At 44.0% G+C, this 27,735-nt stretch overlaps 1 protein-coding gene across 2 annotated transcripts in view; it reads left to right on the top strand.

The window, feature by feature from the left end:
* The window catches only part of LOC144792661 (solute carrier family 2, facilitated glucose transporter member 11-like), a 504,197-nt gene that overhangs the window by 427,323 nt on the left and 49,139 nt on the right, over positions 1-27,735 (top strand). For both annotated transcript variants that reach the window (XM_078667808.1, XM_078667807.1), the window contains one exon: positions 11,694-11,769. In XM_078667808.1, coding sequence (XP_078523934.1) covers positions 11,694-11,769 — 76 coding nt within the window. The remainder of the gene's footprint in view (positions 1-11,693; positions 11,770-27,735) is intronic.

The raw sequence follows: 27,735 nt of genomic DNA, 5'->3' as shown, positions 1-27,735 counted from the left end.
CAATATCCTCATAGGGACAGGGTCCAGAGGAGATCCTGACTTAATGCTTTTTAGGCACGACAGGAAGGAAACATCATCAAATAATTTCCAGTTGTGCAGAAACTCAGTAGGAGGGACAGAGACATTACAGCAAGAGCCAGATAGGAAGGGATCAGTAGGGGGCGGAAGGGAAACTAAGGATTGGTGAATGTCCTGAACCTTCGATATAAAAAAGTCCGCAATAGCGTTACAATGTTTGCCATCCAGAGCCGGCAACACAGGAACAGTGTCAGCACCTGTGAGTTTATTAACAGTAGCAAAAAGAGTCCGAGGACAATTTTGCACTGAAGTAATAGTAGAGGTAATGTAAACTGCCTTGGCCCGTTTACAGTTGGCATGATAGGCTTTTAGCTCATCCTTGTAAATCAGTTTAGAGGGAATGGAATAGAATCTCCTCCACTTCCTCTCCAAGGCTTTACATTTAGCACGTTGGATTTTTAACTCATCCGAGTACCAAGGTGCTGGGGGACGCAAAGATCGAAATTTACTGCCCGAACGGGGGGCATGCACAGATACTGCATCTGTTAGCCACCTAATAATAGGGGCATTCAAATTCTGCTCTGTATTATTGAGAGACGGAATAGTCTTCGTCAGATGCAGATTAAAAGTGGCTATATCGATTTTGTCCCATCGATAAGAGGGTTTTGTTTCCTCTACATAAACATTGGTTATGTAAAGACCGGGCGGTAACACAAAGTGTACGGCATAATGATCGGACCACACCAGCGGACGAGCCAGATGAGAGCACTCAAATGGAAGAGTGGAAATAACTGGGTCCAAAAGGTGACCGGCAATATGAGTAGCTCCAGTATTACAAAGTGTGAGATTAAAAACCTCTAAATCAGAAAGAAGAGATTTTGTAAGGGGATTGTTAACATCGTCTAAATGAATATTTAAATCACCAAGTATGGTGAAGTTATTTGATTTCAGGAGTATTGCTGATAGACAATCAACAAGTAAGGGAATCCAAGAAGCAGCATTCCCCGGGGGCCGATAAATTAACTGACCCGAAAGTGTCAAACGGGGATTAATCGTGAGTTTAAACAATGCAGCTTCACTACCTGGGAGATGTAATGCCTCCAGTTTGCATTGGTAGGTGGATTTAAAGATGATAGCAATTCCACCCCCTTTACCTGAGGGTCTATCCTGATGAAGCATAACATAATTAGAAGGAATTGCAGTAGCGATATCCGGACCTGAGCTGGCATGAATCCAGGTCTCGGTCAAGAATAAAACATCAGGAGATTCCTCAATTATGAAATCATGGATGTTTAGATTATTCTTAGGGAGCGATCTACAGTTTAGGCTCCATTAATGGAGCGGGGCGGGAGGGGAAGTACCACCCTTCGTAGGCTTCCGTTTCCCCCTACAGTGCTTAATATACTGTTGGGTTTTAGAGAGCTGCATTTTGCCAGTAGTAAAGCCGCAGCCGGGGCATAAGAAGTTATGGCACGGCAGAGTGCAGGTAGCGCAATGAGAGGAAGCAGAAGGTCGCAGTAAGTAGAGTGCCGCAGATGAATAATACACGCGACTGCCCTGAGTTAACGTACCTGAGGTCACGATGGCAGTGGACAGCCCGTCCTGCAGCCCGTCCTCAGCGCGGACGGGCGCAGACGGGCAGGACTCAGGCACGACTCCGGCTAAGCGAGGGCGACCCATCTGCGCGTCCCGCTGCGCGGTAGAGAGGAGCTTTAAATAGGCACTCCAGGCTCAACTCGGTCACAAGGGCGTTCCAAAATGGCGCCCGTAGTTGTAGTAGTGATCCCAACCTAAGATGGCCCCCAAGCAGGGCAAACCCCAGGACCCGGACTCGCCGAAAACGGCGATGCGCTTTCCTTTAAATGCGGTGTGAGGGAGGGAGAGATCTTAAGCCCAGCCTGACCCCGCTAAAAACAGGGGGAAAAACGAAAATAAATAACAAAGCAAATAGCAAACCTTACCCTCTAGGGCTGGTTTTGGACACTCTGCTCTTAGGCAACTTCTTTATCCAGTTGTTTACGCAGTCTGGCCACCATGTAGGCCGCTACTTTAGGGGCTGGCACTCACTACGCTGACCTCAGGTGCAGGAGGTCATCAGGGTTGCCACTTGATCTACCTTTGCTGGGTGCCAGGGCCTGCCCGAATCACCATCCCCATCGGAAGTCTGGGGGGACTCATCAGGATCACCCGGAGGCGAAGCAACCGGTAAACCAGAGGGTCCTGCCAGATCCTCCGCTGGTTTAATGGGTGCTGAGGAAGGCTGGGCATCCAAAAATGCCTTTCTTTAGACGCGCAAAAGCATGGGAATCCACACCAGGGTCGTCAAGGCTCTTGCGTTTTGGGTCTAAGGCACTAGTTGAGGGCTCTCCTGGATGCAGGGAATGCTTAGGCCCCGATAAATCTTCCCTTGGGATGTGGGGTTGCTGCCATTGATCCTGAAATCGGACTAATTTCCTCTCCGGGGCGCAACCACTTGCGAAACCGCCTTAAGGATGGAGGTATCCATCACCTGACAAGAAGTCAATAGGTAAATAGGTCCTCCTCCTCCTCTTCGTAATAATCATCAAAATCCTCACTGGTCTGTTTGAAACTAAAAACTATGAACAAACAAAGAGGTTATGCGTAGGGAATAAACCCTGGATCCAGTCAAAATATATGTATTGATTAATATAAAGGGGTAAGCCCTGGGACCACTGCTCCCTGCTGTATGAGGGTAATTCCTGCCTGATCTGGTCCCTTTTAAAAACACGAGTCTTACCCGGTACACGGGTGTCAGGCTCCAGGCAGGGGCTCGCACAACAAACAATTGCCCAAGCGCTTGACAGCGCTAATCAAATTACAAGCGTCTAAGGCTTAAAGCGGCTTCCCCCGCATGTGCAGCTCTGTGCAGCCGAGCAAGTCTCCCCGCAATTACCTAGAGGCGGAGCAAACGACTCACCGGCTACGCAGGGGGTAACGTGCGTTCAAGCGCCTGAAAATCAAAGGCATGTGGTCCCGTGCTGAGAGCCCGAGGGCAAGAACGTAGGCGAGAAGGAGCAAGAGACCCACCTGTGGCTATTAAAACAAGGAAGTATGTTAACCCGCGGATCAAACAAGGCTTGCCACAGCATAAACAGTCGCACTCAAGCAAAAAACATGCACTTTAACATAATAATTAATGAAAATAAAACAATCTCTGAAGGAGAACCAAAACGCTTATCTTGATGCTGCTGGAGCAGCGATGAAAGAGGATGGTAGAGCGTCCTCGAAGGAAGTTGTTGGAGGTCCTCGTTTGTGATTGGTCACTTCTGTTCCTCTTTTCATTTCCCTATGCATCATGGGAAATGTATTTTTTTATTGTTAATGTAGTTTTAAAAGAAGCTGGTTGAGTAAAATAAATGGAGAAAGAGAAGCCTAATCTGAAGCCTCTGGTCCTGCCATAGAATCTCTCCTAGTAGAGCTAACAATAGTTTTTAAATTAAGCTTTTCAAGAGTAGCACCCTGCACTACTTTCTTTAGTGTACTTATAAAATGCTCAACAGTGCATTGGCCTGTGGCAACTAAGGTGAGCTCTTTTTCTACTTTATATTTGAATGCTCCAAGAAATCTTTGAACTCTCAACTATTGAAAGGCAGGCCATTGTCTGACTTCACTATGGCTGGAACACCCCATGTTGCTAAGATGCTACCTAGCCTTTTAATGACTCCCTCTTGAGTAGTAGATACAAATCTTCAAATAATGGAAACTGTGAATACTCATCCATAATCACGAGGAGGTGATGTCCAAAAAGTAAATGACCATTCTCTCCCATACATGCTTTGGTAGTTCTGACATGCTCTAGGTATAGTGAGCAGTTTTTGTAGAAAGAAAGTTGCATATATGACAGGCTCTTAATTCCTTTTCTACCCTGTCATCAAGATAAGGAAACCAGACTCGGTCAGAGAATTCGTTTTGGTCTCAATGATTCAACAATGTCCTTCATGAGCAGAATTATTTTCTGTCGTAAACTCTTTGGTCTCAGAATTTTTGACTGTTGTAGGATAACTCTTACCTGAGTTATGGACAGTTCATTCTTAACATTTTTGTAATTTTGATATTTGCCATCACTGATGAGCGGTCGAGTGTGTGAGTTCTATGACTGATGTGTAATTATAGCCCTCAGCTTAACGTGTCATGGCTTGTGGCATTGATAATCTGGGCTAACGAAATGGCAGCTGGTGAATTTGATTTTATAATGAAATTGATATAGGCCTCAGCCATCTTGGAGGGAGTACCATGACATTGTACAGATACTCTGAAAAAGTAGTCAATTTGGCCTTTGAATTGCCAAATAGGGTCAGTAAAGCTTGATGATCAGTTACTAGTGTAAAAGGCTTTCCAGAAAGCCCATACCATAGCCAAGCTGTCTTTTTCAGGTTGTGAGTCAGCACATTCAGTTTGGGACAAACTTCTACTTGCACATGCCACAATATGCCCTTGAGCATTTGAGTCCACTGTGCTGTGCAAGGATAGCACCTAGCCCGACTAGGCTAGCGTCAAGAACAACCTCTGTATGAAGCTTCAGATTGAAGTATGCATTTCCATAGCATTCTCAATGGCTTGGCTAATTCTTCTAAAGCTTTTTTCACATGATGAGGTGTTCTTTTTCGTCAAGTCTCTCAATGGAGCACTGACAGTGGCAACGTCTTGTATGTATCCACAACAGTAACTGCCATTCCAAGAAATGAACACCATAGAAACATCTTGTGGGTATCAGCATTTGACAGCGCTTGTACTTAAGAACGATTTGGTATCATACCCCCAAGAGAAAAGACATGACCCACAAATTTGAGGTTTGTCTTATTGAGCTCACACTTGCATTCAAAGTCTAACCTGCTGCAGCAAGAAAATGACATACTTGTATAATATCGTTATCATGTTCTTTTTAAATAGAACCAAAAAACAATATTTAATTGGTTTAATTGAATATATTCATGACAGGCTGTATGATACATCAAATGACGTCTTGAAACAGTTTTGGCAGTCGATGACACACCAAAACGTAATCTTTTGCATCTAATCAGACCAACATGAGCAGAAAAGGTTGTAATGTACCTACAATCTTCTGAAAGCTCTAACTGATGATAATAACCTTTTTTAAAAATCAAGGCAAGAAAAGACCTTTGCACTATGTAATGTGTTATTATGTTATCAATGTATGTTGTTCTAATTTAATTGTCTTTTTTGCCTAACTCATGTCAACACATATGCGTATAGATACTTCACTGTCCTTTTTAGGCACTACCACTATGGGAGAAACCCATGGCTTTGGACGAGTTGAGCACTTAATATTGTCATGCTTAAGTAAGGCTTCAAGGCTTTTCCAACAGTGTCTACCAAATGAAAAGCAATTTCCCAATGTCTCTGAGCAGCAGGATGGACGTCCTCATTAATATGCAACTTTACTTTCATAGTCTTAAGCTTTTCCAAACCATAAAAGAATGAATGGATCTGAATAACTATTTTGTGGTGAGCGTTCATGTTGTAATTCATGGAACTCAGTCCCATATCAGCAGCTGTGCTGAAACTGAGTAGAAAGGCACTTGACGCTGTGCCTTGAGGCACATGAATGGGTTCTTGTGCCTTTGTTTTTTTGTGTTTCATCATTGCTACAAATAACCTTGACTTTTTAAAGGCATTGATGCAGCCCATGTATATACTTTAGTTTTCAATGGCGTAAGTTGCGGCAATGGAGATAGATCATTGCATTTCTCCTCAGGCATTATGTTCATCGATGCACCACTATCAACCATTAAGCCTGGCCAGAATTCATGCAAAGTGACCTAAAAACTCTGCCTCACTACGCAGAGTTCCACAAGCGGCGTAGTTTGTTAGGTCGTGATCCTTCATGTTCATTTTTAGTGCAGCATTTTTGTTCCGTGCTGGAAAATCTATTCAAGCTGCAATATGTGCAGCGCAAAGAGGGTGCTACTGCTTTCAGCTAGTTGAGTAGATTTATGGCAGATTCCTCTATCCGAACGGATGTTTCTCAATGGGAGTGGCCATGACCATCCATGACCGCCCGCATTGAGAAATCTCCATGGGAAGTGCTCTTGCACTGGATTTTTGTCGCTTGCACTCGGCCATTAAATATTGGTGAGTGTAAACGAGGAAAAGAGGAGTGTTATTTTTTTCAACTCCATGTGCCCCAGAAACAGTGCGGTTTACCTTTCAGGCATATCAATGATGAAAAGTATCGAATAACCATTTACTCTCAGTGTAATCATCGCACAGTGTTTGAATGACTTCGGTATGTTGATCCTTTCTTGACTGACATTTTTCTTCACAAGCGGCCAACCCAACATGCGCATGCTTTTGTGAGGTAAACATCGACATAGCACAATCATTTTCATCACTTTCACTTGATACTGATACAGAAGAACTCTTTGACGATGATTTAGATGATGATCAACTTTGTTCAGTGTTGATTTGTCTCAACTAATGTTGCCGCTTGGCCTTGTGAGTGTGTGTCAAACATTGCTTCTGGAATGCTCTGGTGGCCATTTTGTCTTCACACCGTTATGCACTTCCTTTGCTTTGCAAAATGGTTCTCCTACCCACAGCCTTTACATATGTGTCCAAGAGCAGAACATTTACTTTTGTGTAGAAAAGTAGGGACCCTTCCTTCTAGTCAGGATAAGGAAGTTACACACCCAAGAAAACCCCTGCTCAACCCATTGGTAGCTTGGCATGAGCTGTCTGGCCTATCTCAGAGGTAATGTGTAAAGTATTTGTACATATCACACACAGTAACACAGTGAAAACACTACACCCCAGTTTAAAAAAATAAACAATCTCAATCTAAACCTAACAAGACCAAAATGACAATAATCCAACAAGCATAACCCAAAATATCCCTTTTAAAAAGTTTTAGCAATTCTGTCTATAGTACTCTATGGATGCATTGATTTTAGCACAAAGTACCTTTGCTGCTTCAAAATCCATGATGAAATACAGCCGCAAAGGAAAAAAGCAACAGCAAATACATCAATGCATCTATTCTTGTGTCCCAGGGGAATGGAGGTGTCAGCTCTGTTGCATGCAGGAGAAGTGTTGCATCGATTCCATATTGTGAGGAGAAGCAATGACTCTGTTTCCAGAGGCAACTGCTTTCAGCAGGGTGATGTGTTGTAAACTTGCCGCACATTCGATGCATGAGAAAATCTAGGCCCTGTGGGTCAATGAGATGGCGACACAGGTTCTGCGTCGATTTCCACAGCTGCAGACAGGTAATGCATTGATTCTTTCAAACGCACAGTAGTACCTGGGTTGAAGTCACAACGGTGGTCTGGACTTGGGCTGTGGTGCTTCTTAGGGCCATGAACAGGTGCTGAATTGATACGTTGATATTACAACCGCACAGCAAGCTTGCAGTGGGAAAAATGCAGTTGTAAGGGTGATGCATGGATTTTTGAGTCTTGAAGCAGCAGAACTACCTCTCAGGACCCATAACTGGAATTGGCACCACAGGTGAGAACTCCTAGCAGTGGAGTTCAGAGATGCTGCAGATGAAGTTGTTGATGGCCTTGAACTTTCACCAGGAGGCAAGCACACAGAAACATGTGGAGAACCTTGGTACAGCAGGATACAAGGAAGCAAAGTCCAGTTCTTTCACTGCCCTCAGACAGAAGCAACTGCAGGCCAACCTAGTAAAACAACACACAGTAAAGGGAAAGTACTCGTCCTGACAGCTCTTCAGCTGTTTTTCTTGGCAGGGCCCTCAGTCCAGAAGTGTACCAAAGATGTGAGTTGGTAGGTCCAATACTTATAGCCCCTTTGGCCTTTCGAGTAGTTATATTTCAAAAGAAAGTCATTTTTTATCCACAAGATCCTGTCTTGCCTTACCTTGGCTCCAGACACACCACAGGGAGGTAGAGACAGCTCTTTGAGAGACCAGACACTGCCCTATTCAGGTGTCAGAGACAACTCCTCCCACCACTCTAGCTTAGGAAGGCCCATCAGCCTGGTGATAGGCCATCAGAATATGCAGGGTATACCTCAGTTCCCTTTGTGTGACTGTCTAGAGTGAATGCACAAACAACCCAGCTGTCAGTCTAAACCAGACGTTGAGTCCACAGGCAGGCAGTGACACAGAATGATTAAGCATGAAAATGCCCCCTTTCTAAAGTGGCATTTTCAAACAGACAATTTGAAAAACAACTTCACAAAAATATATTTTTTTAAATCCTGAGTTCAGGGAACCCAAACACAAATCTCAATATTTTCCCATTTGAAATTTACACTTGTAAGATGTTACAAGACAGCTTCAATTATAACCTGTAGGAGAGATAAGCCTTACCATAGTGAAAAACAAAATTGTCAGTGTTTCACTCTTGAACATGTAAAACACACCAGTACATGGCCTACCTTTAACACAAACCGCACCCTGCCACCTTAGAGATGCCTTACAATCAGAAAAGGGAAGGTTTGGGCCTGGCAAGTTGGTGCACTTGCCAGTTTGACATGTCAGTTTAAAACTGTACTCAATGACACTGCAGTGGCAGGCCTGAGGAATGTTTACAGGACTACTCAAGTAGGAGGCACAATCAGTCCTGCAGGTCCACTAGTTGTATTTGATTTATAATCCTGTGCAAACACACTGCACTTTACTTGGGACTTATCAGTAAATAAAATATCCAATCATGTATAACCAATCATAATCACAATTTATAGAGGGAGCACTTGCACCTTAGCACTGATCAGCAGTGGTAAAGTTTACAGAGTGCACAACCAGCAAAAATTAAGTCCAGCACACAGTAAAACATATAGGAGGTAGAAGCAAAAAGACAAGGGAAACCACACCAAGGATGCCTGGTCTAACACACCTCCATTACACCAAGAAGCAGTTCACACCTACCAGTCACCCTTTGTTCTTCATACCTGCAGGAAAATCACCTCCCACACTCGAGCACACATATCAGTTCAATTGGTAAGCCTCGGCTCTTCATATCTAGAAAATATATTTTCTTTATTGCCACCAATGATATATTGGAACCAACAGTGTAACATTTAAGTTCTATGTTGCTTTTTCACAACCACAATATCACTCGGAATGTCCTCAAACACCTGTAATAATTTACAGGAATGCTGAGTGACACTTTGTGTTTCAAATGGTTGACTGCTAGGTGAATTAAAAACTTGACTTTGTAGTGTTTGCCAAGCTAATATTTTGTGGGCGATGTCAGTGAACTTGGAGTACAAGAAAAAGAGTACACATTTTTGGAAGATAAGAAGAATCGTTAGTTGAGTGGGGTTATGTCACATAGAGTAACATTACTTTACATTGTACTTTCAACATGCACCTTAGTAAATGAATCCTCTCCTATCATGTGCTATAAATATTCCAGTTTACAATGTAAGCCATCTAGACTGAAACAATCGAAATTGGGAAACTATAAAAAATATTGCCGTCAGATAGCCTCACGGGATTTGATGACAACATGAACCCCTAGAACAACAGCTTTGTGGGGGCTTTGTGCAGTTTTTCTAACCTGTCTCATTATCACGCCTCTCTCTTCTTTCACCTGCCAGAATTCTTTCTGGGCTGCCTCTATCATCTTTCTTAACCGTCTCCCCTACAATCTGCCTCTACTTCTCACTGAACCAACTCTTTCTCAGAAGTCTCTTACCTGGCTGCCCACTCTCTTAAATGACTAGTCTTACCTGTCCATTTCTGAATTGTATCTTTCTAACAATACTCACCTACCTCCTTTTAACCTCTCAATTGTCTATCACCAGCTGTCTCTTAATCACTTTTATCACACCTGTTACTCCCTCTATTTCTGTTTTCCCTTAGCTATCTCTTTCTCATCTGTCTCTATCTATATCACATTTTTCATACTGTCTTCCCCTTCCATCAATCTTCTGTCCCTGATTCTCAGCTGTTTCTTTATCACCTGTCTATGTGTCTGTTACCTATCACTCTCACCTATCTCATCGCCTTTTATACCTTTTTCTCTCTCACACCTGTTACCTGACCTGTGTCTTGTCCACACGGGGCGTCGATGAGGTTCACAAAATAGGCGGAACAACCACAACTGATTCTACACGAAATCGTGGCAGGATCGTACATCCAGACCCCGATGCCCATGAGGCACGGTACTTTAGCACTGCAAGATTTCTCTTTCTAGAAACCAGGAAAAGAAACATTAACCACCACTGTGAGCACTAGGTGGTGTTACTGAGTAGCCAAGGGTAGGGTACACCTTAGCGTGTGTATACCGCCCGGGTTACCTCCATTGGTCCTGATGAAAACCTGATAGTCACTCAAGAGGTTGAAACATGTAGACCATTTTTATTCTTAACTTCACTTTTGATACCGCAGGCCAACCTATTCTGGTATGGTGTCCCACGAATATTTTTATCGTTGCTCAGTTACTCCAGAAGAAAAAGGCTTTTGAAGAGAGTTTTAAACTGGCCAACTTTTAAACCACTGTTCTTCACTTACACACATAAAATCAAAAACAAACCCGCTCCACTGTAGTCAGGTGTCGCAGCACACCCGGATGGCATTCGGCTATCCGGGTGGGACCCCGATGATGAAGCATGTCACCAACTAGGTTGGTGAGTGAGGGGTCTTCTAAAAAAGGATGAATCTGTCCTTCTCTTGTGCACCTCTATCCCTTTGACGGAGGCATTGAGGTGCCTCCAGGGTGTACTACTCCTATTGTTTAGTGATATTGATTAAGGGGACCAGGAGTATTCCCTCACAGAATACCCTTTCTCTTTCATTGTTTTTCCCTGTTTCTAGGGTTGCCACCTGGCCGTATTTTTACTGGCACCACTAGCATACTAGTATTCTAATTTCTGGTCTGGAACAAAAATAATCAAAATCACCTAAAGCTGCTATTTTTTGCCCATATCTGTAAATACTTCAAACAGCAAATATACACAGAAAGCACTTTTAAATGTGTTGTAGAGCTGTGTTAGCGGCCCATGACAATTAATTAAAGTAAACAAAGACTGAAAAGGCATGTTAAAAATGGATACTTACGATTTTGTCTAAAGCCCTACTTAGTATCACTCTGGGCCTTTGCTGACTCTTAACACAACAACAAATGGCCAGTATTTGTATTTTTGAAATGTGGGACTGTTTCTGATTCTCTTTAATCCCCATGTGTCTCTCTTGCACACTCCTGTCTTTGTCTCTCAATCTTTCACCCATCTCTCCTAAGTGTCCTCTTGCTGCTCTTAATTATGTTATTTCCACTCATTGCCTTTCTCCTTTGTCCCTTCTCTCTATCTCCCCCTTCTCTGTCCTCTGGTATGTCTTGCTTTCTTTATTTGCTTAGGGGCATCAGAGCACTGAGACACCATTAGTGCTCGTGTTGCAAGTGTGTACCTTTCTTCTGAGGCCAGAGGTCGCAAGCACAGTGCTAGTGGTCGCAGACATAAGCCAAGAGGCGCAGTTCTGAACCCTGGGCAACCCTAAATGACATGCATGTACAAAGGTTAGCATGAAAGTTGCCAACTGTAATACTGAATGTTTGCAAGCTTGTTTTGTCCCTCCACAACAAATATACTTTCCCTTCCCCAGCTTCACTTGCCTCCTCTAGGAAGTGTCTGTTCGTGTTTGTTTTCCACTTGAACTTGTTACTGTGTTAATACTATTGACGTCACAATCTTCTTAACACTGGCCATCATTTCTTCCACTCTAGGCATGGTTCCCCTGGCTATCATATTCTAGTGCAGCTTTCATCACTCTCTTTACCTTTCTGTTTGGTCTTGGTCCATGTAAGTACTAAAAAATGTACATTCACAATTTATAACTATGGTGCAAAGTTCAAATTCAATGTTATTTTCATAGCATCGATTAACTATATTGACAACTTTCAACTTACTTCCTGCCAGGTTACTCTTGGTACTGTGTTTTCAGTGCCTGCTAGAAAGGCCTCATTTAGGTCAAGTGAATGATCAGTGATCATGCTTTCTAGTCAGTACTGTTACCCAACAGGTGTGAGCAGTAATCTAATCCAGCAGGTACTGGCCACATTGCCTGTCCTTCAGCCACTCCCTGTACTTCTGCTTTGCATAGCCAGCCAGCAGACTTGGTCAGAGTCAATTGGGCATGAATATATGTCTTTACAATGCATGCAACTACCATACATATCTTTACCACGCATGGTAAGTATATGTAATTATTATGTTATAAATTACTTAGTTTTTATGTGTGTGTGTGTGTATATATATACATATTCACTGAAAAAAACATAGGTTTCACACATGTTATAGTTAGCTGGACATTTCACTCATACAAAACCTTTGAAATTCCCCCGTTATAGTTAGTTCAGCTAACTATAACTCGCCCGCCCGCAATGCACTGCTGATGACATCACATATTACATCACTCATGACATGGTCAGTGACATCACTCATGACATCACTGATGACATATCAAATGACATCACTGATGACATCACTGATGACATCCTCCAGTGACTGTGTGTCTTTCTGAAAAATACATATTTTTTATATATGTATATCTGTAGGTCAATGAAGAATAAATGGGTAAATAAGTGTGTAAATGGATGGTTTTTTTTGTAAAAATGATTGCATAACTGACTTATTAAGTGTATCTTAGGGAATACATGTATTAGCGAGTAATGTTTAAATATGTAAATATCTGTATTTGTGTCTCACTTTGTCTATAACTGGCTGCGTGGGTTGGTGAGTAGCTACATAAGTGTCAATATGGGTTATTAGTTGGTTTCTTGAGTATCAGTATGAGTGTCTGTATAGTTCGGTGAGGGATATTACTTAGTGCATAGATGCATGAATGAGTGACTGACTGTTTGTATGTGTTTTGAAGACAACATGTGTGCACGACTGTATGGGTGGATGAGTGTGTGTATGGGTGTGTTAGTGAGTGAATGACTGCCTCAATAGTATCTTTATGAGTGACTACATATGTTTTAAACTAGTATATGTGAGTATGTTAAGTATTGATGTATATAAGTGAGTATATGTGAGAGTGAGAGATTGGAAGAGTTCCTGTATAAATAAGTATGTGTTTCTATAAGTGATTGTTTAAGAGAGTAAGTATGTGAATGTTTCAGTAAAGGTAAGTGTAGTGGTTTGTGTATAGCTGTATATGCAATTAAATGGATGTTTGATAGTTTATTTGCAAGTCTGAGTATGCGTGTGAGTAACTCTATGGATGAGTGTGGGTGTGTAACAGCATGTATAGGTGTATGAGTAGATATGATGAGTGATTACATGTGTGAGTGACTATATACAAGTGTTGGTGAATGAGTGGATGTGTATGTAGATGGTGGAATTACTGTACAGGTTGTTGTAAGTGGTATTGGTATCTCCATTTATTTGAAAATTTTAGTTTCTATTTTTGGATGTGTGTATCAATGGTTATATTACGCTGACAGCAGGTCTGCCACTCTGTCACAAGGATGATGTCATCAGTGATGTCATTTGAGATGTCATCAGTGATGTCATGAGTGATGTCACTGACCATCAGCAGTGCATTGCGGGCGCGCGAGTTATAGTTGGCTGAACTAACTATAATGGGGGAATTTCAAAGGTTTTGTATCAGTGAAATGTCCAGCTATCTATAACATGTGTTATTGTTTTTAAATGCTAATTCCTAACTATAACGTGTGTGAAACCTATGGTTTTTTCAGTGAATTTCAAAGGTATTTTAAATGCTAATTCCTAACTATAATGTGACTGAAACCTATGTTTTTTTCAGTGAATTTGCAAGGTTTTTTAAATGCTAATTACTAACTATATCGTGTGTGAAACCTATGTTTTTTCAGTGAATATATATAAATATATAAATATGCCCTGGAAAACTAAACACCTACTTCCCTTACAAAGAAGTGAAAAGTTTGCATGTCTGCAGCCTTTCTTATTTTTCACCTTATTCATCTTCCGCTCAATCAACACATCATCCACACATACACACACCTACTTGCTGCCTTTCTTGGCTGGGGTTATCAATTATTCTTCTATAATTCAATTTCAAAAGTGCAAGCCCTTTATTCAGCCTTCTTGGTAACTACTACCCATGAATGGTAGTGGGTAATTTGCACACTTGCGTCCTTTCTTGCATCCTTTCTACTGCACACTGTGTGTACTTTGTGCCCCTGTTTGCTTCCTTAGATGTGGTACTCGTTTCTCTTGCTCCCACTGTGGAATCCAACACCCTATCTGTGTAATGAGCTGGAAATCCAAAGATCCACTTAACTGACAAGGCAGTAGGTAGTTTGCGTGTCTCCAGCCTTTCTTATTTTTCACCTTTTTCATCTTCCACTCAATCAACACATCATCCACACAACTAAGTACGGGCGAAATTTGCAAATTTGCGGTACGCGTATTCATGCGAAAGCGAATTCGCATTCCGCATATTCAGCGAATTTGTGCGAATTTGCGGATTTTTTTTGCGTGTTCGCGGGGCGCTTTATGTGTTCGTGGGCCTCTTTCAGCGCGCCGACCGCGAAGTTACCCATGCGGTCGTACATGGGCGCGGCCACCTTGTTTGCGTTGCGTATTTCCATTTCCGGGCGCTAGTGCATTCACGCGTTGTACGCGTGGCGCGATTATGTGGTCGCAAGCTTTTTTGCGTGCTTGCGGGGGAAATATCGCGCAAACTTACCCATGCGGTCCTCAATGGGCACGGCCATCTTGTTTTTCATTCATTGCTATGGTTCTGGGCATGCTTTTTCAATCCTCCACTAATCTTTGCAATCCTTTGAACTTTTTTTTGATCTTTCTTACTCATTATCTATCCCTCTCTTTTTCTACATCTATATTTTGTGTTTTTGTTAACTCTTTTCTTTTCTTAACTTTTTCCCTATTCTTTCCTATTTTTTTTTCAGCTGTCCAGGACAATGGCAAAGGGAGCCGGGAAGAGCAAGGGGAAGGGTCTCGCACCCCGTACCCGGCTCCCTCGTGGGCGATTAAGGAGGGAGGATGTATCGGCCAGGGAGATTTTCAGCCGTGTGGAGGTGGCCGCACTGATTTTTTACGTCCAGCGCCACCTCCCGAAGCAGGGGGCAGGCCCGGTTCAGGGTATGGCCTCCGGGAGCATCGCCAGCTGTGGGATAAGGTGTGCCGGGCCATGCGTAGGGAGTCGGGGGTCTGGCGCACCTACAATCAAGCGACGCACCGGTTGTCGGACGTCCTGGACCGGGAGCAAGACCTGCTCCACCTGCTAGGCATGGAGATCCCTGGCCTTCGTGAGTAGCTATTTAATAACTACTTTGTTTTCTTCTGCTCTGTGTTATATTGCTAATATATGTTTTTCCCGAAGAGCAAGAATGCTGCCGATTCGATTACATTGCAGGTAAATTAATGTTTAAATAGCTTCTGTGATTGCAGGTGCTCGCCTGCTCAGTGGCGTTGCTACTATGCTTACTTGTTTGCAACTTTCTGCTCATTTGAGCAGAACTGCGTAATGCTAGAGAGACTAGAGACTCAAGTCTAGTCCTTCCTTTGTACTCCTGCTGCCACTAAGAAGAGATAGTGGTGGATTGATAGGTTGAGTTTATTATGATTTGTTATTTAGTAGTAGGACATTTGTTAGTGGTCTGCAATCATGATGACGGACTGTGTATGTCACGTCGCGTGCTGCTGAGTGCTGGCAGTCGTAGTAGAACCTTTGTTGTTGGTTTAGTTAGTGATTTACATAACTTTCCAAGTAGACGTCTGCGAATCCAGCAATACTGTACTATCTATCCTAGTTGACCAGATCAGATAGGTCAATCAATACATGTAGTGCAACAATTGTTGGTAATTTGTTTCCCCGAGGTAATTTTAGATTGTGGTCAAAGAAATCAAATATTTAAAAAAACAATCATCCATGTTTGTGTTTATTTCATGATCATCAGCACCTCCCAGGGGCAAGAAGACCACCACACCTGAGACGCCGGCGGAACAGGGTGGGCAGGATCGGTCCTCTGCAGGCTCATCTGCTGGCCCCAGAAAGTTGTTCTGTTGTTAATATTAATAATTATACTTCCCTAACTTTTACAGCTCCTATTCATTCCAAACTGTTTCCTAATTCTATTTTTTACAATATAGTCTTTGATCTTCTTGTTGACTGTTTCTACATTCTTATCCTGCCTCTACCATCACTCTCTGTGCTACTACTATTTACTATTATTATGAGTCGGTCTGTGTAGGTAGCTAAGCTTCCCCAGTCGGCAAACGGTGTTAAACAAAACTCTGATCCAGCAATAGCTCTAGAGGCACTGAGTGCAGTCCTCTGGGTTGCCCTTGCTGTCTATTCCAGTCTTCTTAATGTTAGTGCTTTTGACAATTTCCAACAACAAAATGTCAATGTCCACCAAGAATAAGCTAGTAGTTGGCTTTTTGATTTGATAGCAGCACATACCATACCGCTAGTGTTTCAGGGACTATTCTGCACACACAGAAGAAGGGACAATAGAAATAGGACATTGTTGATGATAGGTGCAGTTCGACTTTCCATGTACCTAAGTTAGAACAGAAGTTGAACCCCCAATCCCCTGACCGACTAAAAAAAAAAACCAGAAGAACAGAAGAAGAAGACCACTGAGTCCCGACCTATCAGAGTCACGGAAGCATGCTTGCAAAGTGCAGTAGTGCAACTGCAAACCCTTCCGCTCACTCACTCGTGAACAAAAACCACACAGTGTTCTTTAGTTTTTAAGTTTTATTTTCAAATAAGAAATAAAAAAATTTTTTATTTTAAATAGCGCAGTATTCCCAGCGAGCAGTGGTGATAGATGACGTTAAAGTTTAAACACCCTTCCCTAGTATATACTTCAACTTAACAGATCTAATTATTAATAGTAACTGTGCGGGACTCGGGAGCCCTCACCTTGTTGGAACTTTAAGTCCTCCTGGTGGTGATGAGGAGTAGGTGGTTCTGTCTGTAATTAGAAAAATGTTGCAAGTTAAAAAGCTAGCATTCATCAGTTGTGCCAAAAAGTTTTGCATGTAATGGCTAAGCATATAAGTTAACACCCTCCCCAAAACCGTGATTTTTTTTTAGTCCCAATAATTAAAAATAGTTTATCTATTAACATTTTCTCTTCCATTACGAGACGAAATAGGGGGTGGTAGCATCTAAATATGACATGTTTTTTCTAGGCGTCATCACAACATCGGATGCGGCACTTCCCACCACCAGTGCCGGGGCCAGCAGCACGGAGGAGTCCACTCAGGGAGCGGATGCGGCGGTGCCACAAGTGACACCAGGAGGAGCTGAGGGGGATGGCCCAGCAGCGGTGGACGGTGGAAAGTTATTATACTCCTTACTTATTGACATTTTAGAGTAGGCTGACTCGCAAAGGGGTGTATGATGTACTGTACAGTAGACATTACACTAGTAGAAGTACACTGTAATGTTATGAACAGTTACTAATTTAGAACTGCATTTTTGCCAATCACGGAGAAGACAGTCACCCATGACTTAGCCATAGCATTAGCGGCGGTAGTTCTCGAGTTAGCAATGGCCCCCTCTATTTGACTTCAACTCAGCTGTGAAACTTTTATTGTGAAGCCAAGTCAGAACAGATGAACTTGAGGGATGCGATGAACTAAAAGGGAAAGAAGGGTGTAAGGAAGGACGAGCGATTCATAACATTTATGACTGTAAAGAATGATACGTGTTTTTGAATGCATGCAGAGGTGGCTGATAGGAAGAAATCAGATGAATGGCTGCTTGAAGCAAGGATGTTTGGAGGAGAAAGAAAAGATGACTGCCTGTTTGGGTGAATCAGAAAATGCATGTGTGGTGTGCATTGCAATATACATTTGGGTGAAAGTGAAATGCAAGTCAAGACGGTGGTTTACCAAACAAAATGAAAAGGGTGTTAATTGGTTATGAGAAAGAGTTGGTACAGTTGAGACATTAAGAAGAATGCTAGACGTTTACTTTGGAAGCCTGGATGGTATCTTCTTCCTCATCAATCAATCAATCAATCAAAGCATTTATATAGCGCACTACTCACCCGGTGGGTCTCAAGGCGCTGGGGGAGGGGGGTCCCCTACTGCTCGAACAGCCATGTCTTGAGTTGCTTCCTGAAGGCGAGGTGGTCCTGGGTCAGGCGGAGGTGGGTCGGGAGGGAGTTCCATGTCTTGGCGGCAAGGTAGGAGAAGGACCGTCCCACTGTCGTGGCTCTTCGGATGCGGGGGACGGCGGCAAGGGCGTGGCCGGTCGATCGAAGCTGGCGTTTGGGAGCGTAGAAGTTGAGGCGGCTGTTGAGGTATCCTGGGCCTTGGTTGTGTAGGGCTTTGTGTGCGTGGGTGAGGAGCCGGAAGGTGATTCTCTTGTTGACCGGGAGCCAGTGCAGGTCTCTCAGGTGTCCGGAGATGTGGCTGCGACAGGGGATGGCAGAGGTGTATGTAGAGCAGACGATCAGTGGATGAAGAGTAATACTTTGAACAGCATGTCCGTGCCAGAGTAGCAAAGCAGAGGAAATCCAAATACTAGAAGTTGTGATTGTTCAGAAATACTCCCTTGACTAACAGTACAGTAGTTTACTTTGCAAGCACAGCATATATTGTGTGTGTATTGTATAGTTCCCATTATATCAAGTCAAGTCCCTTCCTCCGGCAATTATGGGTACCACACTCACTCCCTATGTTAATAATTTTCTTTCAGCTGTGTCAATCATGGGTGGACTATTGCTGTTGTTCACTCAATCTATCAAAACAAAGCACCTAAAGTCATCCATCATATAAGCAAAGATCATGTGATTGGCTGGATATATCATCAGAAATAAATAATCTTCATTTTCCTTTTGTAGTAGTGAAGGCCCGGGGGGCAGTGTGAAATATAAATTACATTAAGCAGTAGCCCTTGATGTAACCGAGTATGGCCAGTGCCACCCCTATAGAAAAGTAAGAGCTTCCCTATCCCCACCTGCATGTACTGCTTAAAGTAATGCGAGTCTGCGTCATCATGGCTTGTGTCTGATTTTCTTGGGTGCAAGCTGACTGAGCTGGCATTATGCCGGCTACCACAAGTTCACGTACAAGTAATTTATTTCGCAAAACTAGATAAAAAAAGAAGACTGGTGTAATCTATGATTTTCTGACTATGTAGTGAGTCCATAGTGCTGCTAGTAGAATTCCTGAAACTCCCACTAATGTTACAGGCCTACAAAGACGGCGGAAAGATACATGCCAAAATGTTATACTGTGCTTGCAAGTTGCTAGTGTTACTGTGAGACAACTTTCTGTTGAATTATTTCGTTTTATTGTTAAAGAGTATTGGTTACAGTATTTTTCATTCTTTCTTCATATAGATGCTCCACAAAAGCTCACCCGCAAGGAGATGGCTGTCCGGGCCAGGGTCCGGAAGTTGGAGGCCATTGTTGCGGAATATCGCCGGCTGTGGGCTCGGGAACAGGAGGAGGAGGCGGCAACAGCTGCATCCTCCTCCAGTGCCTCCAGGTCCACCAGCCTCCAGCATGGCGCCGTGGTCCGACAGCCTCCCGCCGCCGCCGCTCAGCTGCAACAACAAAATCAGCAGCTGCCCCCCCAGAGCCTGGATGGCACGCCTGCGCCTGCTACACCACCGAGTGGACGACCTGGAGCGCATGGTGGAGAAGCAGAAACACCAGCTCCGGGACCTCCGCAAAGAGCTGCAGGACCACCTGTCCACAGGACACCGCCGGAAGTGACTGTGTCCCTTGCCCCTTTTTTAAAGACTGTTGGGGGGTTGGAATTGGGAGTTGGGGATTATGAGGGACTTTTTGCGGGACATTTGAAATTGATATTTTTTGGGGCTAGAGAGGGGATGGGTCTTTGGGTCTAGTTTATTTTTATTAGGGTAAATCATATATAATTATTTATTTTACATACTTCAACATAGTGTACGAGTTCATATTACTTTGTGGGGTGGTAGGCGGGGGCTACTGCGCGTTTGGTTTCCTCAAACTTACGAGCATGAATTATCTAAAACGTCCACAAATGTACAAAAGTGCCACTAACAGAGTTAGTGAATTCAATTGGCCTACTAGTACTTTACTAGTACAAATGTCAGTCTCTCCTCTCCTCCGAGTCCTAGCCCATTTTTCTACCTTCCCAAAATGCTTATCTTACCTGTGATTCGTGTTTGAGAATAGGGCTAGGCACAGGGCTGGATGCATGGCAAATGCTGATTAAGGTTGGGTATGGATGGAAACCTGGACGGATGAAATGTCATTTTTGTGCTGGCAGCAGTAGTGGTACACACTGGCAGTAGCAGCATATGAAAAAGCATTAGAACAGTACGATAGATAGTACAGTACACAGTAAGAACATATCCTGGGATTCCTTCACCATCCTTGAAATTTATTTTCTGTTGCTTTGACCTTATTCTCCCCAGCAAGTGTGTGGAATTATTGTTGTAATTTAGTCACACCTCAATGGAAACCACATAGTCCGGGGGAAGAGGGTTAGGGTTTGAAAATTGGATGAGAATGGGGGTTTTTGGAAAGGTTTTGTGAAGAGAGGAAAAAAAAACACAGCATGGACAAACAACAAATGAAGAAAAACAAATCTTTGGATACGAAGATATGAGATATCCATGAATCTTTTAAGGGACATAAAGGAAGAGCATGCATGAAGTTGTTAGCTAAATGGATGGTTCGGTTACTGAAAAGTAGTGCTGTTAACTTAAGTACAACTTACTAAGTAGTACTAAACTATTAGACAGTACAGGGCTGCTGTAATTACGCAATTTCACTCAGATAGAATGACTTAGTAGTACATTACATTAGTTTTAAAAATAGCAAAGAAAGTTATGAAATAGCTGTAGGGATGAATTTGAAGCAGAGAGTTGCACTCATAGAAGTTCACAACAGTAAGTTATTTAAAAGATAAGGAGAAGTGAAGAGGATACTGTAACTGTATGTTGTTGTTGTCCTGTTCAATTTGGGAAGTTGCATGCATCCAGCCATTCTTCTTCTTCGTGGTACTCCTCCATTCCATCTGAGGCTCCGTCGATCAATCTTGGTGACCAGACACACTGTCCACTGCCTGCCTGGCGGATGCGGGATGCAGATTGATGTTGTTCCCATGGCACAAGGTAAAAGCCGGCCTGCAATTGTTGATGGAAAAACAGGAAGGGATATTAAAACAGCACTGAGAAAAAATATAAGGTACGATGTGTAGTGCAAAAATAACACTTTCAGAGGCGACACATACAGGCATCATTTCTAAAGTGCGTACTCTGAGTCTCCTTTTCAAGGATAGTATTTGCACACAGCAGGCCAGGGCCAAGCAGACGGTCAAGGCAGGCACCACTGAGGGAACCAACCTGATGATGTATCATACCTCTTTGACACAGACAGACAAAGCATATCCAATTTCATGCAGCAAGCCACATTGCCACAATTTTATATGAACTGCTGTCTGGTCTGTGGCATACACTACACTGGCTCGACCACTCCCATACCACGACTAGACAGAAATGTAGGTCTGCTGTGGTTGTTGTTGACTTGTTTACCTGTTGTTTGCCTTGCCACTCACAAAATAGCTATATTTCTTCCTTAAACCGACAATGATGATGATCCATCCATCCCAGTGAGTGACTGTGTAAAGAAAAAAGATATTATGTAACTTTAATCATCAAGATTCATCATCATCATGGTATGTTATTGGCAAACTCAATGTTGTCCACACACTGAGCACAAGGAAATTTTCCATATTGAAAATATAACGTAGTGGCTGGCCCCTGCAGTAGAAGTACAATTTGTATTAAACAAGGTAACAGAGTACACTTGAGTCACATTTAGTGTGTACAAGATTAAATTAAAATAACAGGACACATAGATAGGATTCACTCCATGCACAACAAACGAACAACAATTGCTTTCTTCAGAGCCAGACAGCCAGTGTCAGCACTGCATGCCATCTCATCATTCATTACCTGTTCCACTTGTCATCATCTTATTTGAGTGAACGGCCACAGGGCAGCCTCTCGTGTCAATTTCAGAAGGTGCAGTCAGCATAGTGAGTCATTTCAGTCCCACTTCTTTTGAGGGGACTCGTGTACGGACTGAAGCGACAGTTTCTAGATTCTGCGTAATCCGGCCATCTGCCTTGAGGGAAATGGATAGGGGGAGTCTGGAAGAGGAGGATAGAGGAGCATGACTGAGTTGTGAACTTCAGGAATGCAGACAGCGGCACCTTCAATATGGAAAATAAGACAGTGCTGCTGATGGATTTTTTGTGATTAAAGTTTTGTTGTGCTAAAAGTTGCAAATCAAAGAAAGGCACACAGAAATAAAAGTCAAAAAGGACGGAAGAAAACAAAAAGTAAGTTTTTCAAGCCTCATTGTCAGGGAAGTAGAGCTCATCCTCAAACTCTGTGAATTGAACATGGAGTAGGTCAGCTAACAGAGAAGAGCTCCCGTCACCTAAGTCGGTGTCCTCTTCTTCCTGCGTGGATTCACGTATTTTGTAATCTGGTGGTATGAAGTACTGATTCATCTTGATCATTGTTAACCTCTCCACATTTTTGGGCGAGAGGCGGGACCTTTTTGAAGTGACAATGGCACCAGCAGCACTGAAAACTCGATCCAAAGACACGCTTGCGAGTGGGCAAGACAAATGATTTATAGCCAGCCTGCTGAGCAGTGGCCAGTGAGGCCTTTTCCCATACCAATACACCAATGGGTCACGATCAATGTAGACCTTTGTTGGGTCATCCAGATAGGCCTGCACCATCCACTCAAGGGCCTACCTGGGTGCTGCTCCACTTTGCGTACCATGTGTTTCCTTTGCATCAACACTGGAGCGAGCACACCCTTGCCGAGTTATCCAATCCGCTTCCGACAATATTATGGCTGGGCCTGGTGCAGGTGATGATGACGAGGATACTGTTGCTGCTGTCGGTAATGGCTGTGAGGGAAAGTGACTGCCTTTGGCCACAGAAGTGGACCTTGACGCCGGATGGCCTGCTGCTTCAGCAGTACTTGTGGTGTTTCCTTCAATTTCCTGCCGCTCTTTTTCGAACCGAGTGGCTGACACAGCTAGCCAATGTTTGTACTTTGAAACATCTTCTTCATCAAAAGGAATGAACACTTTGCTGGTCAGTGGCTTTTTTTACCGTGGATTCAGAATAGTGGCACAAATGTAATGTTGTTCTGAATGTATTTTTTTAAGCCTTTCATTGACAAGTAGGCGGCTTAATAAGCTCTCCGCCAACCGATATGCGTCTTGTTTGTGAACATCAGCTTGGAACGTTGAAGACACCACCTTCAGTTGTTGCTCTAGCATGAACAACAATGGGATAGCTTTGCCCAAACTACAATCCTCCCTGCTGACTTCACGGGTGAAGACCTCAAAAGGACGAAGCATGTCTGTCAGGCTTTGAACTAGGTCCCATTCCTCCGGCTCTAGCCTCATGTCTTTCATAGGAGCAGACCGGATGTTAATGCTATTGAAATACTCATTGATTACCTTGTACTGCTCAAACAGACGTTCAAGCATGTAGAAGGTTGAGTTCCAACGTGTTGCCACCTCCTGGATGAGTCATTTTACTGGCACTCCATGGCTACTTTGAATGATCCTCATCTCCTTCCGGGCCTTAAAAGAATGGCTGAAATGTGGGCAGATTCTTCGGCAGGTGGTCAGTAACTTGCTGACTGTGTTTTCTCTTTTCAAGAAATCTTGCACAACAATGTTAATGCAGTGCGCCAAACACGGCACTCTGAAGTAGCCACCATCATGCATGGCCTTAACTATATTACTGCCATTATCCATGGAAACATAACCAATCATGCGACTTCTTGGCACCAGCCATTTAGAGACCTTACTCTTAAACTCATCCAAAATGTTTAATGCAGTATGAGATTTGTCCATGGCAAACATGGCTACTGTTGCATGTTTCCGAGTCGCTTGAAAAATTGTGGCAGGGTCAACACCTGTAGACATCTTTTCTCTAACCCCTGCAAAAGAGACCCAGTGTGCAGTGATGCACATGTAATCCATGGCTTGGCAACTGGTCCACATGTCTGTTGTCAGGTGGATAGTGTGAACAGCACTCTTCTGCAAAGCTGACCCAATCACTTCCAGCACATCTTCATGTAGTGCTGGAACCGCAACTCTGGCAAAATAGGACCGGCTAAGAACCTTTGATTTAGGGCTTTGCGTTATACAGACGTGCCGTTGGGTGGTTGTGTTCAAATGGCGCCTCAGACCAAAACATTCTTTTAATGGTGGTCTGGACCGTTTTCATATGTGATGATGATGATCCAGACTTCTTCAACCCAGTTAGGCTCATTGATGTACTTTTTCGCATTGGTGTCTCTCCCAGACTCTTAGTGTCTCATACATGTTGCTGGGGTAGAGCGTGTGGGCGCTACCACTGCAGTGCTGCTGCCAGGGGTACTGGGTGTACCAGAAAAAATGTCTGTCGCTTCTTCACTTCCCCCCTGCACGATCAGCCCCTCGTCATCATCAGATGCAATATGAATGGATAGATTTGGATTTGTTGTACGTGTGGATTCCCGGATTTCCTCATGTGCGCCTCCCAAATTATAGTGTGGTGTTTTTGGAGATGACCTCTCTGGCCTCCGGTACCATAGTTGGTACCAAGCTTACCCCGACTAACTACAGTTTTACAAATCAAACAAACGACCATGTTTTCCGCCTTTTTGCTAACACTAAAAAAGTCCCAAACTGGGGACTGGAGATGTCTGCTGGTGGTGGAGGTGCTACTTTCAATGCCAGATGAAGTGGAGGATGGGCGTGGCTGAATCTGACTCTGTTGTGCATTTACAGCATCACTACTTGAGGTAATGGAGGTCGAGCTGGATGGAGGTCCCTGCCGGCCCTTCTGACGAGAAAATATTGAAACTGTAGGTCGTGTTGGTGGAGTAGTTAACTGCATTGGTGGTGGTACCAGTGCCACGCCTCCCACATCACGCTCAGCAGCAATTCAGGATAAGGTAAAAATGTCTGTTTGCTGCATGCCCGCTGGGCCTGGAGTGACGACTGTAATGACTGGGTCGTCGTCAGACTGTTCATCAGCAGCAGAATACACCACTTCTTGTCCGTCGTCATCACCCATAAGTGGAAGCCTTGCGGGAACCTTCCTTTTAGGCTTAGCTACCTTTGTCGGCTCATGCCATGCCTCACTTTCAGACTGCATTGGTGGGTTCCAATCAACATCAAGATCATTAGAAGGAAGGGGGCTTGAAGAAGAACTTGTAGTAGCCCTCCTTGACCTTTTTTTTGCTGGGGATCTGGAAGACAATGGATCATCATCAGGAGGAGTGGCTTCCTCGGATGATACCTCCACTTCAATCTCGATTTCCTGATGTGCCCCTACTTCTGGAAGGACAAGTATTGTGGGCAGTTGTGCCGCTTCATGCACCTCTGGTTGCGCCTCTCCATGCGCCTCTCCTTGCGCCTCTCCTTGCGCTGCCCCTTGTGCCTCTCCTTACGCCTCTCCTTGCGCCTCTCCTTGTGCCGCTCCTTGCGCCTCCACTTGCGCCTCCACTTGCGCCTCTCCTTGCGCATGTACTTGCGCCTGTACTAGTTGCACCTGTGGTTGTCGTTGCGGCTGTGGTTGTTGAACACTCGTCAGATGAGTTACACCCTGCGTTGATTGGATGCTACTTTCTTGCGATGAGCCAACATCACTGGTCGATGGTGATTGAACAATTAAAGTGGCTGCCTCTGTAGCACTCATTGCCTTGGACCTAACTTGGCATGGTGGCACTGAGCCCAATGAAGCGGAGGTGCTGCTCACAGCTTGGTCCCCGGCGGACCCCGCTGCTGCAGGCGTAGTTTTTTTTTCTCCAAAAAAAGTGTCTGTAGGCACACCAGTCTCCTTGGTAAGTGGCGCCACTTGCTTCTTCTGCTCCTTCTTACTGGCAGTGGCACTGGCAACTTTCTTGGTGAAGGAGCTACGGCCACCTTTCTTTGGGCCCATCTTCTTCAGATGTCAGAACAGCAGGCCGCAGTTGCACGAGTTGCAGAGTTGTCTGTGGCCACACGTGACGTCACGTGACGTTGTGCTGCACACACCGCAGCAGGACTTCTTCCTGGCACTGATGATGAACGATGACTGATTTGTGGTTCTCTTGTGCGCCTAAAAGCAGAGGAAGCCAGAGGAACATCAGTTAAATAAATGTTGCATATATCGTGCTTCAATTAATATTTGCAACTAGGCATTTATTTTTACAACACATCCAAAAACAGAAAGACCCAAAATAAAAATTGCAATACTAATCAAAAATGGATGTTTACATTAATAGAACAGACACCCCACAAAAAGACTAGGTCCATGCACCACTGAGTACCCCTGGGTATAATGGATGAAAGCAAAGCAAACTGGGTGCAGGCCTGAGCGCACTGCCTGGCTTCAAAATGGCCCCTTGACCCCCACCACATGGCCAGGCCCTGCCTGGACCAGGCCTCAAAATGGCCCCCACCCACATGGCCAGGCCTCAACAACACCCCAAAAAGTCAAAAACACACAAAAATCACCCCAATCCAATGCCATTCATGCCCTCAATGGTGTTTAAAAGCAAGACACCCCACAGAAAGACTTGGTCCATGCACCACTCAGTACCCCTGGGCATAAAATGGATGAAAACAAAGCAAACTGAGTGCAGGCCTGAGCACACGGCCTGGCTTCAAAATGGCCCCTTGACCCCCACCCACATGCCCGGACCCTCCCTGTACCAGGCCTCAAAATGACCCCCACCCACATGGCCAGGCCCCAACAACCCACCAAAAAGTCAGAAAACACACAAAAATCACCCCAATCCAATGCCATCCATGCCCTCAATGATGTTTAAATTCAAGACACCCCACAGAAAGACTTGGTCCATGCACCACTGAGTACCCCTGGGCATAATGGATGAAAGCAAGGCAAACTGTGTGCAGGCCTGAGCACACTGCCTGGCTTCAAAATGGCCCCTAGACCCCCACCACATGGCCAGGCCCTGCCTGTACCAGGCCTCAAAATGGCCCCCACCCACGTGGCCAGGCCCCAACAACCCACCAAAAAGTCGAAAAACACACACAAATCTCCCCAATCCATTGCCATCCATGCCCTCAATGATGTTTAAATTCAAGACACCCCACAGAAAGACTTGGTCCATGCACCACTCAGTACCCCTGGGCCTACTGGCTAGTGTGGCTTTAAAGGCACCCCAAAATTAAAAATAAAATTCCACATATAACAGTGAGCTAAAATTCCATGACATAAATGATATTGAAGTTCAACCAAACTCACAGAAACAGTTGTATCGTGCACCCATGACTAACCCTGGGCCTACTGGATACTGTGGCTACCCACAATATATATTTTTTTAAAGTTGTGAAAAAGTTTTAAAATTGTAGTTGCAGCAACTGCAATGCCCTAAAGAAACAACACCAACTTACTTGTAAAATCTCAAATCCAAAAGTGATCCAAACTCCAAAGTCCCAAAAGTCCTCAAATACAAATATCCAGCAGCAGCCACAAAAAGTAATCCTTCCAGCTACAGATCCAAATTAAAAGTGACCAGATCTTGGACAAAGCACTGGGAGGTGCCTGCTGGACAGGAACAGGAAGTTGGAGACTCTGGGGCACTTCCTTCCTCCCCCCCCCAAAAAAAAATTGACTCGTTGCACAAAAAAGTGCAGCCAAATGTCAATCTGAGGAGATATTCTGATCACAATCATAATTTTCAGAAGGTTTTTGCTGCCTGCGGTGGATTTCTTGTGCAGAATTGCAATTTTTGCAAGTACGGGAAAGCGAGCTGTTCA

The sequence above is a fragment of the Lissotriton helveticus genome, chromosome 11, assembly GCF_964261635.1.
Source record: "Lissotriton helveticus chromosome 11, aLisHel1.1, whole genome shotgun sequence".
In the NCBI taxonomy this organism is placed as follows: domain Eukaryota; kingdom Metazoa; phylum Chordata; class Amphibia; order Caudata; family Salamandridae; genus Lissotriton; species Lissotriton helveticus.
The sequence above is the reverse complement of the archived record's forward strand: the minus strand, read 5'-3'. Positions and strand labels throughout refer to the sequence as shown.